At 37.6% G+C, this 19,370-nt stretch overlaps 1 protein-coding gene across 2 annotated transcripts in view; it reads left to right on the top strand.

The window, feature by feature from the left end:
* AIF1L (allograft inflammatory factor 1 like) overlaps positions 1 to 18,370 on the top strand; it is a 37,129-nt gene extending 18,759 nt beyond the window's left edge. The window contains exons 4-6 of one of the 2 annotated variants that reach the window (XM_051980233.1): positions 2,688 to 2,729; positions 13,241 to 13,403; positions 15,282 to 18,370. In XM_051980233.1, the coding sequence (XP_051836193.1) occupies positions 2,688 to 2,729; positions 13,241 to 13,403; positions 15,282 to 15,369 (293 nt within the window). In that variant the 3' untranslated portion in view covers positions 15,370 to 18,370. Of the gene's footprint in view, positions 1 to 2,687; positions 2,730 to 12,559; positions 13,034 to 13,240; positions 13,404 to 15,281 lie in introns of those variants that run through there. The other variant, XM_051980234.1, reaches the window with a different exon arrangement.
* The last annotated feature ends 1,000 nt before the right edge of the window (positions 18,371 to 19,370 follow it).

A 19,370-nucleotide genomic window follows, 5' to 3' on the forward strand; every position in this document is an offset into this window, starting at 1 on the left:
AGGCACACACCAGTGAATAAGAAAGGCCTGAATGGAGGAGGGATGTTCCAGGTGAAAAGGCAGCTGGGTCATAGTGGCAAAATCCAGAAATCTAAGAAAATAGGAAAAGTAGGAAGGGAACAGGTTATGAAGAGTTTAATCCAAACAGACTAGTTCATATTTGATCCTAGAAGTAATAGGGAGCCTTTGGAATTTTATTAATAGGATATAAAATGATCAGTTTCTCCTTTAGGAAAATAATTTTGGCTGCTGAGCAGGGGAGAGACACGCAGCAACTTTAACAGTAATAGTAAAGTTCAGAAGGTGGGAGAATGTTGACTTATAGGGTCTTTGTTTGGAGATGTCCAAAAGGCAATTGGAGTTTTGTGATCGTAGCTCAGTAGAGAGACTAGGACTGGATGTGAAAGTCTGGAAATTGGATGCATAAAGATGGCACCTGAGTTCTTGACAGCTGAGGCATTCACCAAGTAAGAGAGTTTAGAGTGAAAAGAGAAAGCTCAAGACAGAACCTTGGAGAACATCCATGATTAGCTATTGACACAACACAGGTGAAAACCTAGCAAAGGAGATTGAGGAGGAAAGATTGGACGATGTTTCCTTTCATGACATTTCTTTTATTCCCTCGGTCTCATAAATCACTAGGCTACCTTTCTTCTAAGTGGTTCAAAGAATGTCCCATGTGCCATCTTAGTGATTTTTTTTTTTGTGGAAAATTTAAAGTTTTATTAAAAACGTTATTAAAATCAATATAACCAACTTAACTTGATTTGCAAATATTTGCATCTGAATTAATTTCAGTACTCTTTAAATTAACTTAGCCTCCTCAACTCCATCTCTTAAATGTTCCTGACTTCCTTCAAGATTCAGAAAAAGGGGAAAAATTTTATACAACTTTATTATATATTTAAAAGGAATAACATGTTGTACATAATAAATTTGCAGTTTCTTTTTTTATACTTTGTTTTGGAGATGTTTATTTTATAAATAAAAATTAAATAAGTAAAAAATTAAAAAGATTCAGCTCAAATCTCACTTTCTGCAAAAGACCTTTTAGTCCTGAAGTCCACATCAGGATTGTTTCTTTTCTCATTTTTTTTACTCTTATATAGTCATAGTGTATTCTATCCTAGTGCTGTTTTTTCCCCCCCTTTACATTATTCTATAAAGGTGTTAGGGTTATAGAATCATAGATCTGGAGCTGGAAGGTACTTAGCAGCCATTGGTCCAACCCCATAATTTTACAGATAAGGATCCAGAAGCTGAGAAGTCAAGATTTGCCTAAGATCACAGATAGTAAGCAGCAGAAGTAAGATTCAAACCTAGGACTTCAAACTCCAAATCCAGGACTCTTTCCACCTGACCATCTAAATTCCTTATTGTTGTTTTTTAATTCCTCCAATTTATTGGTCTCAAATGCATAATACTATTCTATTATATTGATGTATCATAATTTAACCTTTAATACCCTTATTTTTAAATATTTGAGTTGTTTTTAAGTTTTTGTTTATTTTTGGAAATACACACACACACCACACATATGAAATGCTGCTTTGAGATTTTTTTTTTTTAATAGATTGCTCCTTCTAAAAATGAGTCTTTAAGGGTATATTCCCAATGACTGTAATGGGTAGAAGGATGTGATTATTTTTGTAACTTTTACTACACATTGCCAGACTATTCCCTAAAAAGATTCTGCAAGTTTGCAATTCCACTTGTAATGAATGAATGCACTTGTTTCTCCATGATTTCTTATTTATTTTCATACTATTACTGAGAGAGAGGGAAGAAGCAGGTAATAATATCACCTCCACTTTCCTGAAAGGAAAACTAAAGTCTCGGAGAGGTTGAATGCCTCATTTCAAGATAAACTGGATGTCAATGGAAGAATGTAACTAAGGATGAAAGAAAATGCAGATTCTCTTAGTAGGAAATAATAGTTCAAATTTATGTAATTATTGAGATTTATAATGTTTTCTTCACAATCCTATGAAGTAGATGGAGGAGCATCCTCATTATCCCTATTTTATAGATGAGAAAATTGAGATTCAGGATTAAATGACTTGCCTTTTGGCATACAGCTAAAACGTCTTAAAGTCAGGACTTGAACTCAAGTCTTCTGACTCAGGTATTTCCAGACTTTTGGGGAAAATCCTTCGAAAAAGAGAATGATAGATCAGGACAAAAGAACACAATGGTTTTTTTTAAGGAAAACAGAGTAAAGATGATAACTTTCCCCAAACTTGAAGTGATTTGATTATTGACCCATCTGAGGGAGGTCTGTTTACATAAGCCTTATTCATTGATTTGGCATTGCTTCGGGCAAACTGAATCTGTTAAAGACTTTAACTTAAAGGAGCCTCGGTCTCCCACTGCCTCCAGGGCTATCTCCTTGTCCTGATTCTCCATCCTGCCACTGGACCCAGATGGGCTCTGGAGAGGAAAATGAGGCTGGTGACTTTGCAACAGCCCCCCTCACTTAAATCCAATTCACTTGCATGTGTTGGCATCTTGTCTCTGATGTCAAGGTCCACTTCAAAATGGAAGAACAAACACTGACTCAGTTCAGTGCTCTTTTCTCTCCCCTTTCCTGTTCTCCTGAGCCAACTAACGTTAATCTGGTCCTTTGATGAAGTTCTTGACACGGTCCCTGGTTTCTAGCTAACGTAGACTCTTACTCTGTCTTACAGAGAAGTATATGGAATTTGACCTGAACAACGAAGGAGAAATTGGTAAGTCAATGCACTAAGGACTAAGTGGAGCTGAGAAATTCCATGGAGGTGGGTGAGGGAGAGGGAAGGTGGTAAGGAAAATGCATGCATACAGGGGTCATACCCATGGGTGATGGGTAAGAGTCCACAATGACCTGTGCATATGATTGGGAGAGAATCACAGAATTTAGAGGGGAAAGGGATCTCATTAACTAACTCAGTCAGCTCATGTCCGAATAAGTGATCATCCAGCCTTTGCTTGAAGACATTCAAGGAGTAGGGACCCACTGCCTCAGAAAGAAGACTGACATTCCATTTTAAATAACTCAATTCTTTGGAAGTTTTTCCTGATGTCAAGCCTTTATAACTTTTCTTCCTTTCCCCACCTCCCATGCCCCCATTTGGCTGTTTTTTTTTTAATTTATTATTATTATAGCTTTTTATTTAAAAGATGGGTAATTTTTCAGCATTGACAATTGCAAAATCTTTTGTTCCAACATTTCCCCTCTTTCCCCCCACCCCCTCCCCAGATGGCAGGTTGACCACTACATGTTAAATATGTTAAAATATAAGTTAAATACAATATATGTATACATGTCCATACAGTTATTTTGCTATACAAAAAGAATTGGATTTTGAAATAGTGTACATTTAACCCATTAATTGGAGAATGGCTGAATAAATTGTGATATATGAAATCAAAGAAATAAATGCAGGTGGACAAAAATAGAGGGATTGGGAATGCTATGTAATGGTTCACAGTCATCTCCCAGAGTTCTTTCCCTGGGTGTAGCTGGTTCAATTCATTACTGCTCTATTGGAACTGATTTGGTTCATCTCATTGTTGAAGAGGGTCACATCCATCAGAATTGATCATCATACAGTATTATTGTTGAAGTATATAATGATCTCCTGGTCCTGCTCATTTCACTCAGCATCAGTTTATATAAGTCTCTTGAGGCCTTTTTGAAATCATCCTGCTGGTCATTTCTTATAAAACAATAATATTCCATAATATTCATATACTACAATTTATTTACCCATTCTCCAATTGATGGGCATCCACTCAGTTTCCAGTTTCTGGCCACTACAAACAGGGCTGCCACAAACATTCTTGCACATACAGATCCCTTTCCCATCTTTAAAATCTCTTTGGGATATAAGCCCAGTAGTAACACTGCTGGATCAAAGGGTATGCACAGTTTGATAACTTTTTGAGCATAGTTCCAAATCTCTCTCCAGAATGGCTGGATGTATTCACAATTCCACCAACAGTGTATCAGTGTCCCAGTTTTCCCACATCCCCTCCAACATTCCCCATTATCTTTCCCTGTCATTCTAGCCAATCTGACAGGTGTTTAGTGGTACCTCAGAGCTGTCTTAATTTGCATTTCTCTGATTAATAATGACTTGGAGCATCTTTTCATATGGCTAGAAATAGTTTCAATTTCTTCGTCTGAGAATTGTCTGTTCATATCCTTTGACCATTTATCAATTGGAGAATGACTTGCTTTCTTATAAATTAAATTCTCCATATATTTTGGAAATGAGGCCTTTATCAGAACCTTTGACTGTAAAAATGTTTTCCCAGTTTATTGCTTCCCTTCTAATCTTGTCTGCATTAGTTTTGTTTGTACAAAAACTTTTCAATTTGATATAATCAAAATTTTCTACTTTGTGATCAGTAATGGTCTCTAGTTCTTCTTTGGTCATAAATTCCTTCCTCTTCCATAGGAGTGAGAGGTAAACTATCCTATGTTCTTCTAATTTATTTATAATCTCATTCTTTATGCCTAGGTCATGAACCCATTTTGACCTTATCTTGGTGTACGGTGTTAAGTGTAGGTCAATGCCTGGCTTCTGCCATATTAATTTCCAATTTTCCCAACAGTTTTTGTCAGTGAGTTCTTATCCCAAAAGCTGGGGTCTTTGTGTCTGTCAAACACCAGATTATTGAAGTTATCGACTATTTTGTCTTTTGAACCTAACCTATTCCACTGATCAACTAGTCTATTTCTTAGCCAATACCAAATGGTTTTGGTGACTGCTGCTTTATAATATAATTTTAGATCTGGTACAGCTAGGCCACCTTCATTTGGTTTTTTTTTCATTAATTCCCTTGAAATTCTTGACCTTTTGTTCTGATAAAGGCCTCATTTCCAAAATATATAGAGAACTGACCCTAATTTATAAGAAATCAAGCCATTCTCCAATTGATAAATGGTCAAAGGATAGGAACAGACAATTTTCAGATGATGAAATGAAACTATTACCACTCATATGAAAGTGTTCCAAATCACTATTGATCAAAGAAATGCAAATTAAGACAACTCTGAGATACACTACACACCTGTCAGATTGGCTAAGATGACAGGAAAAAATAACGATGAATGTTGGAGGGGATGCGGGAAAACTGGTTCACTGATGCATTGTTGGTGGAGTTGTGAAGGAACCCAACCATTCTGGAGAGCAATCTGGAATTATGCCCAAAAAGTTATCAAACTGTGCATACCCTTTGATCCAACAGTGTTACTTCTGGGCTTATATCCCAAAGAGATACTAAAAAAGGGAAAGGGACCTGTATGTGCCAAAATGTTTGTAGCAGCCCTGTTTGTAGTGGCTAGAAACTGGAAAATGAATGGATGCCCATCAACTGGAGAATGGCTGGGTAAATTGTGGTATATGAATGTTATGGAATATTATTGCTCTGTAAGGAATGACCAGCAGGATGAATAGAGAGAGGCTTGGAGAGACCTACATGAACTGATGCTGAATGAAATGAGCTGAACCAGGAAATCATTATACACTTCGACATATTGTATGAGGATGTATTCTGATGGAAGTGGATTTCTTTGACAAAGAGACCTAACTGAGTTTCAATTGATAAATGATGGACAGAAGCAACTACACCCAAAGAAAGAACATTGGGAAATGAATGTGTACTATCTGCATTTTTGATTTTTTTCCCGAGCTATTTTTACCTTCTGAATCCAATTCTCCCTGTGCAAGAAGAGAACTGTTCGGTTCTGCAAGCATATATTGTATCTAGGATATACTGCAACATAATCTAATATATATATAGGATTGCTTGCCATCTAGGGGAGGGGGTGGAGGGAGGGAGGGGAAAAATTGAAACAGAAGCGAGTGCAAGGGATAATGTTGTAAAAAATTACCCTGGCATGGATTCTGTCAATATAAAGTTATTATTAAATAAAATAAAATTAAAAAAAAAAAAAGAAATTCTTGACCTTTTGTTTTTCCATATGAACTTGGTTGTTATTTTTTTCTAGGTCATTAAAATGGTTTTTTGGGAGTCTGATTGGTATAGCGCTAAATAGATTGGTTTAGGTAGTATTGTCATCTTTATTATATTTGCTCATCCTATCCAAGAGTATTTGCTCATCCTATCCAATATCTAGAAATTCAAATATGGGCCATGCCAGACTAAAGTTAGTTCTTTTTTGGACAACTTTTTTATACCTCAGATGAGATATAGATCAGATAGTAGTACAATCAGATGGGTTCAGAACTGATTGAGTGGCTGAATTCAAAAAGTGGTTGTTACTATTTCAAAGTCAAGATGGGAATTGGTTAGATCTGACTTTATTTGTGTGGAAAGTGTTTTGTAGTTTTGCTCATATAGTTCCTGATTTTCCCTTGGCAGATACCCTCACCCCTATTTGTAACATTTCAAGTGAAGTTTGGGTTTCTAGGAAGTGTATTCATTGTTTTTTTTTTTTTTAATTTAATTTTATTTAATAATAATTTTATATTGACAGAATCCATGCCAGGGTAATTTTTTTACAACATTATCCCTTGCACTCGCTTCTGTTTCGATTTTTCCCCTCCCTCCCTCCACCCCCTCCCCTAGATGGCAAGCAGTCCTATATGTTAGATATGTTGCAGTATATCCTAGATACAATATATGTTTGCAGAACCGAACAGTTCTCTTGTTGCACAGGGAGAATTGGATTCAGAAGGTAAAAATAACCCGGGAAGAAAATCAAAAATGCAAATAGTTCACATTCGGTTCCCAGTGTTCTTTCTTTGGGTGTAGTCCATCACTTATCCATTGATGATAATGGATCAATTAGATCTCTTTGTCAAAGAAATCCACTTCCATGAGGTATTCATTGTTTTAGGATTTTTCCCAACTCCTGGACTCCAAGGTAAAAAGCCTTTTACTGGAGTTAATTGTCTACCACTGAAGTCAAACCTAGCCTCTGGCATTGCTAATACCCTTCACTTCTCACTCCTTTTAGAGTCTTTCATTTCTTCCAAACTCCACCTCATATTCAGCAATTGCCTGAAATTTTAGATCTGAGAGGGACCTATGGGATATTGGATATTGAACTGTATCTTGGCCCCAGAAACATTTCTGCTATTTTAACAGCAGACAAGAAGTCAAATGCCTTTAAAATGCCTTAGGTTTCTGTTCTTAAACTGTTTCCCTCAATTTTCTTTTTAAATAATCAAATAGGGGCAGTTAGGTGGTATAGTAAATAGATTATCAGGCCTGGAGTCAGAAGGAACTGAGTTTAAATCTGGCCTCATGCATTTACTAGCTGTGTGATCCTGGGCAAGTCACTTAACTCCAATCGCCTCCTCCTCCTCCCCCAAAGTAATCATACATAGACATGTTAAAAAAAACAGTTTTGAAAAATTAAGCAGCTTGAGCTTGAGCATGGTGGATAGAGAGTAGGCCTTGGACTTAGAATGTTCTGTCTCCAACATACCTGTTCCTCTGGGCAACCCTCTATGCTAATAACCTGTAAACTTACAGGCCAGGAAACGAATACTGGGAAAATTTTAGAATGGATCACAAAAAAAGATGATTAACAAATATCTAGAAATTCAAATATGGGCCATGCCAGACTAAAGTTAGTTCTTTTTTGGACAACTTTTTTATACCTCAGATGAGATATAGATCAGATAGTAGTACAATCAGATGGGTTCAGAACTGATTGAGTGGCTGAATTCAAAAAGTGGTTGTTACTATTTCAAAGTCAAGATGGGAAATATCTTGGCCCCTTTATCATGAATTGGGTAAAAGCAGATACTATGCTTATCAAATTTTATCAAATTTGAAGATGACACAAAACTGAGAGCCTACTGGCTTTCCTGGCTTTTCTCATGTCCCAGCTAAAATCCTGTCTTTCATAGGAAGCCTTTCCCAATCCCTCTTTAATTCCTCTTTTAATTAATTTAATTGATTTAATTTAATTAATTGCCTTCCCTCTTTTAATTATTTCCTATTTTTCCCGAATAATTTATTTATATATTTATATTAGGTTGCTTGCACAATCTCCCATTGAATTGTGAAGTCCTTAAAGAAAAGGACTATTTTTTGGCCTCTTTTTGTTTTCCAAGTGCTTAGCACATATTAGCTGGTTAATAAATGTTTATTGACTGACCACTTCCCATAATCCAATCTGTTACCAAGGCCTATTGATTTCACCTCTGTAATATCTCTTGAATATACCCCCTTCTTTCAAAATCTGTCACTACTCTAGTACAAACCCTCAAGTCTAGACTATTGCAATAGACTGCTGATATATTGGCCTACCTCATGTCTATTCTCATTCCAATTCTTGCTCCATTCAGTCATTAAAATGATTTTTTTTCAAAGTCCTTTACAACCCAGCTCCTTCTACTCTTCCAGTCTTCTTGTATCTTCCAGACAAGTATTCTTCAGTCCACTGGCTTCTGGGTTGTTTCAGGAAGAATACACTCCATCTTTCAGCTCTGAGCATTTTTTTGTGTTTTCTTTTTTTTTAATTTTATTTTAATAGTATTTTTTTTTTCCAATTACATGTAAAGATGGTTTTCAACATTGATTTTTTTGAGATTTTGGGGTCCAAATTTTTCTCCCTCCTTCCCTTACCTTCCCCTCTCCAAAACAGCAAACCTGATATAGGTGGTACATGTACAATCATTTAATCATGTTGTGAAAAAAAAATCAGAATAAAAGGGAAAAAAACACAAGAAAGAAAAAAACAAAACAAAAAGGTAAAAATAGTATGTTTCACTCCATATCCACATTTTCTATCTTACTACCATTGGAATTGTCTCGGTTCACTATATTGCTGAAGAGTTAAATCTATCATAGTTGATCATTACGTAATCTTGCTTTTACCATGTACAATATTCTCCTGGTTCTGCTCAACTTCAGTCAGCATCAGTTCCTGTAAGTGCCTCTAAGCTTTTCTGAAATCAGCCTGCTCATCTTTTAATAGATCAGTAATATTCCATTGTATTTATATACCAGAACTTGTTCAGCCATTCTCCACTGGATGAGCATCCACTCAATTTCTAATTCTTTGCTACCACAAAAAGCTGCTACAAATATTTTTGCACATGTAGATCCTTTCCCCTCTTTTATGATCTCTTTGGGATACAGATGCAATAGTGACACTGCTAGATTAAAGAATGTACACCATTTTTATAGCCATTTGAGCATAGTTCCAAATTTGAACATTTTCTCGGGCTGGTTTTCCTTTCTTTGTTCTAACTACTGACCTCCCTGACTTCCTTTTAAGTCCCAACTAAAATCTCACCTTCCACAGGAAGCCTTCTTGCACCCCTTTTAATTCCAATACCTTCTCTCTTTCTATTTATCCTAGTTTGCTTTGTGCAACTTTGCTTTCTATCCTTCCCATTAGATTGTAACCTTTTTGAAGGCAAAGACTTGTCTTTTGTCTCTTTGTATTTCCAGTGCTTAGTACAATACCTTGTACACAGTAGATACTTAATGTTTATTGATTGATTACTTAGATAGCTTAACATAACAGAGTTGACAGAGTTAGGATCCAAAAGGACCTTAGCATGCTAGACTACTGGACTAATCTAATCTAATAAGTGACAAATATAAATTGTTGTGCCTGGCTACAAAAAAATCAACAAAAGTTGGTCAATAAAATCAACAAAAATCATTAGTGTAAGATGGAGGAGGATCAAATAATTCTGAAAAAGATCTGGGAGTTTTAATGTGAATACAGGGTCAATGAGAGTCAGTGGTAATCCCCTAACGCAATCTTGGATTGAGTCATGAGGGGCATAGCTTCTAGTAATAGAAAGGTGTACTTTGTTGTCATCAGATCTCATACAGAATATTATATTTATTTCTTGGAATCTTTGTTTAAGAAGTGTCTAGAAGAAGGCAGTTGAGGGAAATGAACATGTTTGTCTTAGAGAAGAAAAAACATAAGGGAGACAATGATAGCTACCTTTAAATATTTGGAGAGCTGTAATTTGGAGAAGCCACTAGTTTTGGTTGGAGTAATCCAGAGCAAAATCACGAGCAATGGTTGAATGTCTTGAAAGGAGGAGAAATTTCAGCTCATCATCAGGAAAAATCTTCTTAACATTTAAAGCTGTCCAAAAGTAGAATGGCACAGAGAAGTTGTAGTCTCCCTGTCTTTGGAAATCTTCAAGGAAAGACAGCTTAATAGGAAAGCTACAGTGGGGATTCTTTCATATATGGACTGAAATAGGTGGTTTCTGAGATTCTTACCATCCCCAAATTCTTTAATTCTATAAAGTTATAAAGCAGATGTCAGTATACATTAATTAAGAGAATTCCTTTTCTGAGAGTTCACCATGTTGATGAAATCACAGGTCCTGACCATGTACATACATACATACATATTTATACATACACACATTTATTATATATGAAATATGTATTTTGAGGAGAGCAATGTGACATTTCTCCATTGGTTTTTTGGTACACAACTGGGTAGGCAGAGTGTCACTAAAATCTTTTTTGTAAAATGCAAGGGAAGGGAATTAAGGGATAGATAGAGAAAAGTGATTTTTGAAAAAAAAAACAACAAACATTTAGAAAAACATATCATTTGCCATATAGGATGGCTTCTGAGAGGTAGAAAGGTTAATTCTAGAGGTGTAAGGTGTAATTCTAGAGGTAGAAAGAAATTCTAAAGGTGTAAAAACCAAAATATATCAATAAAATTTTATATTGAAAAGAAAGAATAAGCACTGGTCTCACTCCCGTTTACTCTTTCATCCTAAAGCCTTGAAACTAGCTTGGCAGTCTCCGCCCCTGATTGCTGATAATGCATTGTTTCAAAGGAGAGCAAGGGTGGTGGAGGGGAAGGGGTTGAGGATGGGGTGGGGATCTGTCCAAAGCACCAACTCCGCAGGGGTGGGGGTTCTTTGCCTGTGTGTGCTTTCTTTGTTTTTCTTGCATTTTTTTCGTGTTTGTTTTCCTGCTCTGCGTGGTATTTTTGGCATCTCAGTTCCTCCCAGCTGGGGAGGTGCCCCTTCATTTCCCCATGGGGGGGGCATTGTGAGGAGCTGGCACCTGCTGTTCTGCTGAATTGCAAAAAGTACATGTCGGCTTGCCAACTTGCTACCCCCACCCTATCATGAAGTTAAAAAAGAAGCTACAACCAATAGAGACATGACTATTTCAGGAAGGGGCAACAGGAGACAGAAATGAACTCTACTTTAACTTCCTTCAAAAATCCAGCAAACATTTATTAAGAACCTACTGGATGACTGTTCTGGGGATATAAAGATACAATCTCATCCTGTGATGAATTTATGTTTTAATAGGAGTTCATGCATATAAAATAAGTATCAATCAATTAGCATGCACTTATCAAGGTCTTTTTAATGTGTCAAGCATGGTCCTAGGCACTGGGAATACAAACATAAAGAATGAAACAAGGGGACAGTGAGGTTGTACAGTAGATAGAGCTCTGGCTCTGTCAGGAGGACCCAAGTTCAAATCTAGCCTCAGATACTTACTATCTGTGTAACCCTGGGCAAGACACTTAACCCTGATTGCCTCAAATTAAAAAAAGAAAAAGAAAACTAATGTTTTTTGTTTGTTGTTTTGGTTTTTTTAATGAAGTAAGCAGTCTACTCTAAGGTTCACATTCTCACTGGTATATTTCAAGGTAAACTGTGATTTAAAATAAAGAAAATTCAAAGAAATTTTGAGATGAATGAAATCATTTGCAGTAGGATATCAGAGAAAACTTAATAGAGAATGTGGCACCTGAGCTGGATCTTGAAGGGAAAGAAGAATTTCATCAAGTGGAAATATGAAGGGTGTGCATCTCAAACATGGAAGCAACAGAGTGCAGGACAAGATTAAAGAGTAATTTAGCTGGAATATAAAGTAATTAAAGGAGAGTAAGATGAAATGAGGCCAGAAAAGGAGGTTGGAGCCAGATTGTAGAGAATTTCAAATTCCAGATCAAGAAATCTGTAATTTATCCTAAAAGCAAAAGTGAGCCCTAGAAGATTCTTGAGTAGGTAACAATATAGTCAGATCCACTCTGATCCCATGTAGTTATTAATACATTTTATAATATTTTTATTATATCTTTTATATCTTCATTTCCAAATATATCTTTCTCCCTTCCCTACCCAAAGAACTATCCTTTGTGACAAAGAGCAAAACAGGTAGAACAAAAAGGCACTTCTGTATAACTAATTAGTACATCAATTAAGACCAACAGTAACATTCTACAACCAGAGTCTCCCTTCTCTACATAGAAAGGAGGGAAGGAGTTCTATTTTCTCATCTATCCTTCAGTCCAAGCTTTGACATTCTTTAGTGTCTCCTCAGAAGAGAGTCCCCACTGATGGGTATTAAAACCTCGCTTTGAGTGCCATATCACTTTTTCCCACTCCTCAGTACTTTCATAGAGAAAACATTAGAAACATAAAATCTTTTTTTTTTAATCTGAGCAAGATAACATCTTTTTCTTTAATAGCTTTCTTTCCAAATACATGCAAAGACAATTCTCAACATGCATCCCTGCAAAACCTTGTATTCCAAACTTTTCTTCCTTCTTTCTCCCCACCTCTTCCTATAGGCAGCAAGCAATCCAAGATAGGCCAAACATGTTCAATTCTTCCAAACACATTTCCAAGTTCATCATACTGCAAAAGAAAAAGAAACGAGGGGGAAAAAGCAAACAATAAAAATAAAAAGGTGAAAACAACATGTTTTGATCCACATTTACTCTTCACAGTTCTCTCTCTAGATGTAGATGGCATTTTCCATCACAGGTCTATTGGACTTGTTTTGAATCACCTCATCAAGTTGAGAAGAGCCAAGTCCATCACAGTTGATCATCACATAATCTTGTTGCAGTGTACAAGAATCATAAAATCACAGATCTGGAAAGGAACTTAAAAAACACAATGAGCATCAGAACAGAACTGGAAAGACTGTTAAATATCATCCAGTCCAATGATGTCAAATTCAAATAGAAAGGATCTCTGCAGATCACATTTTGACTTAGAAAACCATAATTTAACATTGTGTTGCACTGTATTTTTATTTATTTTGTTAAATACTCCCCAATTATATTTGAATCTGATTTGAGCTGCAATGGGAAGTGGCTTTGAGTTTAACTCCTCTGGTCTAGCCTAACCATGTTAATGTTCATAAGAGTAAATTGGGAAAAGAGGAAGATATATATTTTAGATGAACAGTCTTCCTTGTAAATATAGTCTATCCCAGTTTAGTGAATTTGCTTTTTCCCTAATAGATCTGATGTCCCTGAAGAGAATGATGGAAAAGTTAGGTGTCCCAAAGACCCATCTGGAGATGAAAAAGATGATCTCTGAAGTGACAGGTGGAGTCAGTGATACCATCTCCTATCGAGACTTTGTGAATATGATGCTTGGAAAACGTTCAGCCGTCCTTAAGCTGTGAGTAGCATTCTCTAAATCCACCTCCCCAATCCTCTAAAACCAAAGCCGTTCTGTGCAAATATATTTCCCAAATTGGGAGCTTACATTTATCCCCAGCATTGGAGCTAGATTCCTTGCTCTCCTGTCTTCTTTTTTACCTCTTTACTGGAATAATCATTCTATGGAGTCCCCAGTTTCTCATCCTTGAAGAGGTGTGTATATATGTTCTTTGGAGACATCACAGAATGGAGAGATGTTAGATCTAAGAGAATCTTAGAAATTATTTACTTCAATCCCTTTCTTATGGAGAAGAAAAAGGCCTAGATAGGGGAAGCAATTTACTCAGAATCATATAAGAACTTTCAGGCAGAGTTGGGATGAGAATTCCATGAGATGGTGCTCTCAAAACTCTAAATACCCCTTCAAGGTCCTAAAAACTTTCATACATAATATATATAGGAATTACTATAATTTAGGCCTTTTGATTCCCAAGTTCTGTACCTCCTAATCTGCTAACATCTATATTTGAGAAGAAGTATGGCATGGTAGGCTGCTAAGTCGCACAATGGATAGTGCCAGGCCTAGTGTCAGGAAGACTCACCATCCTGAGTTCAAATCTGCCCTCAGACATTACTGTGCTATGTGATCCTGGACACCCTGTTTGTCTTAGTTTCCTTATCTGTAAAATGAGCTGGAGAAGAAAATGGCAAACCACCCCAGTATCTTTTCTTGGCAAAGAAAAATCCAAATGGGGTCACAGAGAGGCAAGATACAACTGAAAAATGACCAAATAACAAAAAGTCATAGTGGATAGAGTAAGAAAATGATTGGTCCAAAACCTGCTTCAGATGTTCTAAAGCTGTATAGCAGCCCATTTAATCTCTAGGAGCCTCAGTTTCCTTATTTGTAAAATAGGATTGGACCAGAATCTCTTCCAAATCCGGTATTGTGCTCTTTCCATTCAAGCTATGTCCTTTGTACTCTAGCAGAATCTCACTATCTTTCCATGGACAGTAATGATTCTACTCTGTTCTCAAAGGTTAATTAATTCTTAATAGGGGAGAAGAACTGGACCTTCTTTAAAAAAATAAAAAAAATTATAATCATTTTAGTAAAATTACTATTCCTAATCATTACCAATTTTGGTTTCTTTAAATCTCTGTGTAAAGCAGCTAAGGCTGGGAATTGTTGATATTTTATTACCAGAAGGTAATAACTTAAGTACTATTTATATTTCCATTCCTCCCTACCCTTCACTCAGGTAACCCCAGGCTGTCCCAGCTAGAACCAGACATGAATTGCTCCTAGTCTCATGATCACTGGAAATAAAGAACAGAGCCAGAGGTTTCATTCCCCACAGACCAGTGGTTCTTAAAGGTGTGCAGTGTACTTTGAAGCTTGCTAGATGATCCATGGAACTCAAAATTGCATGCTATGCCTGAATACCCCAGGAATTTCATGGAACTGAACTAGCATGCCATAGCTAGGAATCTCCCAAGAACTGCATTATCCCCCTTTTACAGATGAGGAACCTTGACACTGGTAATGATTAAAGGGATCACATGTTTAATAAGTGCCCAAGGTGGGTATTTGAACCCAAGTTCTCTTGACTCCAATTGCAATGCTCCACCTACCATGAAACCTGGCTGTAAGTTATGTTATACCAATTACTAGCCATGTGAGGATGTTTCTTTACTACTTTGAGACTCCGTTTATTTCCCTGTAAAATGGTGATAGTAATTCCCATCCTGCCCTGCCTTATTCATAATGTTGTTAGAAGGTTCTGATGAGATCGCATGTAAAAGTCTGTAAATAAAAGGCATGTTCCCGGCTCAGGAGAACACACATACCATCTAACCCAGTTTTTCTTTTCTTTTTGTTCTCCTACCTCAACAGAGTCATGATGTTTGAAGGAAAAGCCAACGAGAATGCCCCCAAACCTGTTGGCCCCCCTCCTGAGAGAGACATTGCCAGCCTGCCCTGAACATAACTGCTCTGCCTGCCTGCCTGCTTCCCTGGCCCGCATTCAGCTGGGCTTTTTGTGTCTCCTTATGACTTTTCTTGTTTGTTCCTTATTGCTTTGTATTTTTTGTTTGCTTCTTATTTTTCTTTTTTTACATTAGAAAGTTTTAGTGATTATTTTTTTTTAAGGCACAAACTAATCTGCCTTAGGGAAATTAGAAATGGGAAGAATCCAATGCCTTTGATCCCCTCCCTTCTTTTGTAGAAGAGCTCATCTGACTTGAGATGAGGGTTGGGGTATCACTGATGTCAAACCAAATACTCATCCTTGGAGACCACTATCTTCTTTTCTTTCATGAGGTCTCTGAGTGAGATTAGGTACACTCCATAGTGAGATAAAGGACTTAGATTTAGGACTTGTAGATATCTTCCTACTTCTGCTAGTAGCTTTTGGGGTGATATGAGCCAGAATTTCACTTTACCTGCCTCTTAATTTCCCCATCAGGACTCTGACTTCCTGATAATGTAGATGCCTTCTCCATAAATAGGCAAAACAGCTGACTACCATTAAGGTTTTCCCCATCTGCTCTATGGTCCCAGCTGTCCCTAGAGTTTCTACCAGTCAATGTTTTCATTTGTTAAGATCTAGGTGTCCTATAATCTTTTGCTAGTTCTAAATCCCAACTGCTGTTATCATGAGTAAAAGAAGGTGAATGTGCTGAAATCAAACCTCTAGTACTGAAAAGGCAGGAGAGTATGGAAGAAAGAGCTAAAAAGTTGGGCCCAACAGAGTATCATGAAAAAGTTACCTTTGAGACCAATGATGACCCTGAGTGGAGTAGCAAGCTAACTCCTAGATGGCTGAGAAATGAAGGTTGGACCAGGCTGCATGCTATCTCTTCCAGGGATAAGAAAGATATGACAAAAAGATGAACAGACTTTTGGACTTTTAACTCCAGACATGTGAGCATCATAAGGAGTCAGCACAGTTTCAGTCCCATTTCAAGGGACAGCATCAGAGGCCCGTGGGGAACTGAGAAACCTCAGTACCAAAAAGTTACACCTGACTTTTATGAAGAACCAGCTTTGGAACTCTTAAGAGACAGGAGCTTAGCCTTTCTGGCCATAAAAGTGGCTGGTTATTTTTTATTCCCTGCAGAAAGCTTTAATACTTCTTGATAGCAAAAGCCTAGTGTCTACAAACTTTATCTGGCCTTTGTTTTCAAATTGTCCTTCTGATTTCTCTGAATGGGATATCTGTGGTGCATCCCCAAGATGTATTATAAAAGTAGAATATTAGAGCTAGAAGGGATTTGGAACATGGAATATTAGAACTGGAGAACTTCTGGTTCAACTTTATTGTTAGTAAATAGCTGAAACTAGAACTATCTCTTGTGGCAGAAAAGGAGAGAGAGAGAGAGAGGTAGCCAGAAAGAAATTCTAAGTATATGCTTTGTGTAAATCCTGTACTAAGTGATTAGTACTTAAGGTCATACCTTTCAAGTATAGCATTTGCAAGAGAAATCCATTTGCCTGGGCTATCTCTAAGGATTGCACTCCTCAAAGGACTCTCTGCTTCCTGAGCTCCCAAATCTGGAAAACTAAACCTTTGAAATTCTTGTAGGAAGTTGTAAAATGAGTTTTGATCCATAGTTAACAGACTATGCCCTTAAGTCTGAGCTGTCTGGCCTCATGGAGGAGGAGGTGCTTCCTCCTGGAAGCAGCATTCCAGTGGGCCTGTGGAAGGTGCTTATTATATAGAACTGACTCACCATCAACAGTCCATGGGCTATCTGAGTCCCAGGGCAGCAGATGGTCTAGGAATGCCAACATGGATGTCATTACCAAGAAAAGAGTAATCAGAGTTCTGCAAAAAAGGTGGCAAAGATAGACTTTGGTACTGACCAGATCCCCTTGGTGGGGTTATTTGGTGGTGTAAATAACAGCTTTTGGAGGAGGAGGAATTCTGAAAAATATAAGTAATTATGTCTGAATGTTATAGGATATCCCCCATTCTGAGCAGGGTTTAAGCCTATATTGTACCTTGCTCCAATATTAATTGTGAAAGATGCTGCTAAGCAAAGAACTTTCTGAATTAGCTTGGAAGCAGAGTGAATAAGCTAAGAGATAGAGAGCCATGTCATTGTTGCATGTGAGCCTACTTGGTCCTGACAGGTTCAGGAGCAAGTAAACTTTTTTGCCTATAAATGGTTAAATTTTGGCCTAAATAGCTGCCAATATGTGCACACACAGTTGAAGTTTAACCTTTGAAACATTCTTCCTTATAAATTCTACCCTTATTATTTCCTTAAGATAATCAACAGAGCTAGCAACTGACCTGAAATACCCCTATCCCCCTACCCCTGCCCTTTAAACTGCTATCTTTTTTGCCCTGGGATGCACTCTGAGCAACATGAAGTCTGTTTTGGCATCTGAATCAGATATAGTGCAAATGATTCTCCCTTAGAAATAAAGAAAGAAGGAGCTGGGCTTCTTTCAGTGGGTTTTTTGGCTTTCTATGACCCCAGGAAAGCCTTGGGGATCATTTCCTTCTACTTCTCCAAGAAATGGGAGCAAGTGATTTGCTCACAAGCTCTGAGAAGAGGCAGAGAAGGAAGTATTACTCTTTGAAAAGAATCATCTCTGATAAAACTCATCAACATCTTCCCCTTGGCTCTTTTGAGACTCAGAACTTATTAGACTGCCCCTCACACAGAGCCTATTTCTGGGAAAGGTGATACCTTGGATGGATCCAAAGAGCTGCCTCTTGCCTCTGGGGCTCACCCTTTCTGCCTGGGACTTACAAGCTCTGGACTTTCATATCCTGACTTTTTACTTTTGAATGACCAAGTTATGAGACAACCAGATTCCATCAAGGGCTTGGACCCTTTCTTGTGATGGAAAAGAAAGAGTTCAACAGAGCCGAGTGAAGTATCTGTTTATATGCTTGTGTGTCTGGGCAGGGGGAAGCAACAGAGGGGAGGGTCACTTCCATGGACTGAAAATAAACTGGACAAAATGGTCATTGGACTGTTTATTTCATAGTTTCTGGGCCCACTGACATGGGGCTGTGATTATATACCCTTTTTTGCAAGCATACCTGCAAACTTGCCATCTGGGGATGCCTTATCACTCTGTCATCATTACTTGGCAGTCTCCAGTCACGTTCACTTCACTTCACTTCCAGCTCAACTCATTCTGTCTCATTCTGTCTCACCAGCAACCTTGATGTTCCTGTCCCTTTGGAGTAGGAAGTATAAATGTTGTGCCCATTAAGGAAATGGGAGCTCACCAAGGTGAGAATTGCCGGTGATCATATTCAATTCTGTAAGCGGATTACAAAGCAATGTAAGGCACTGAGTTAGGTGCTGAGTAAACTGAACGTACAGAAATACTGGGGTGGAAATTTCACCATACCATTTCAGCAATTCTTCCCTAACATAAGTATTAGAGAGTTAACTGGGCCACTGAGGTATAATGATTTGTCTTTGATCACATGGCTACATATAGTAAAAACAAGATTTGAAATCAGGTCTTCCTGACTCCAAAACTGATCTTGATTCACATTATGTGGCATCTTTATATCATGGTGAGGGTGGAAGACAAAAGCAAAAACCAGACATTGTTCTGAAGGAGCTCACATTTTCCTGGGGGTTATTAAATGAATGCAGAGGAATAAATGCCCGATATTATGAAGAATGAGAAAACTGGTGAAAACGGGAAAGGCTTCCTGGAAGAGGTAGTACCTGAGATGAGACTTGAAGGAAACTAAGAAGTCTAAAACGGAGGGAGGTAAGGAAAGAAATCATTGCAGCAGGGAGATGGGATGGGAGGAGGCCAGCCAGGTCAAAGGTAAAAAAAAATGGTTCACCATAGGAACACTAGTTCTATTTTATTGGGAGTGTGTGAAAGGAACTCATATGAAATAGCTAAAAAGGGAGGTTGGAGTCAAATTATGAAGGAGTTTGTATTTTATCCTAGAAGCAAAGTGATATGGTCAGACCTTTAGGAAGACTTTTGGCA

This window comes from Antechinus flavipes, chromosome 2 (genome assembly GCF_016432865.1).
Source record: "Antechinus flavipes isolate AdamAnt ecotype Samford, QLD, Australia chromosome 2, AdamAnt_v2, whole genome shotgun sequence".
Classification (NCBI taxonomy): Eukaryota; Metazoa; Chordata; class Mammalia; order Dasyuromorphia; family Dasyuridae; genus Antechinus; species Antechinus flavipes.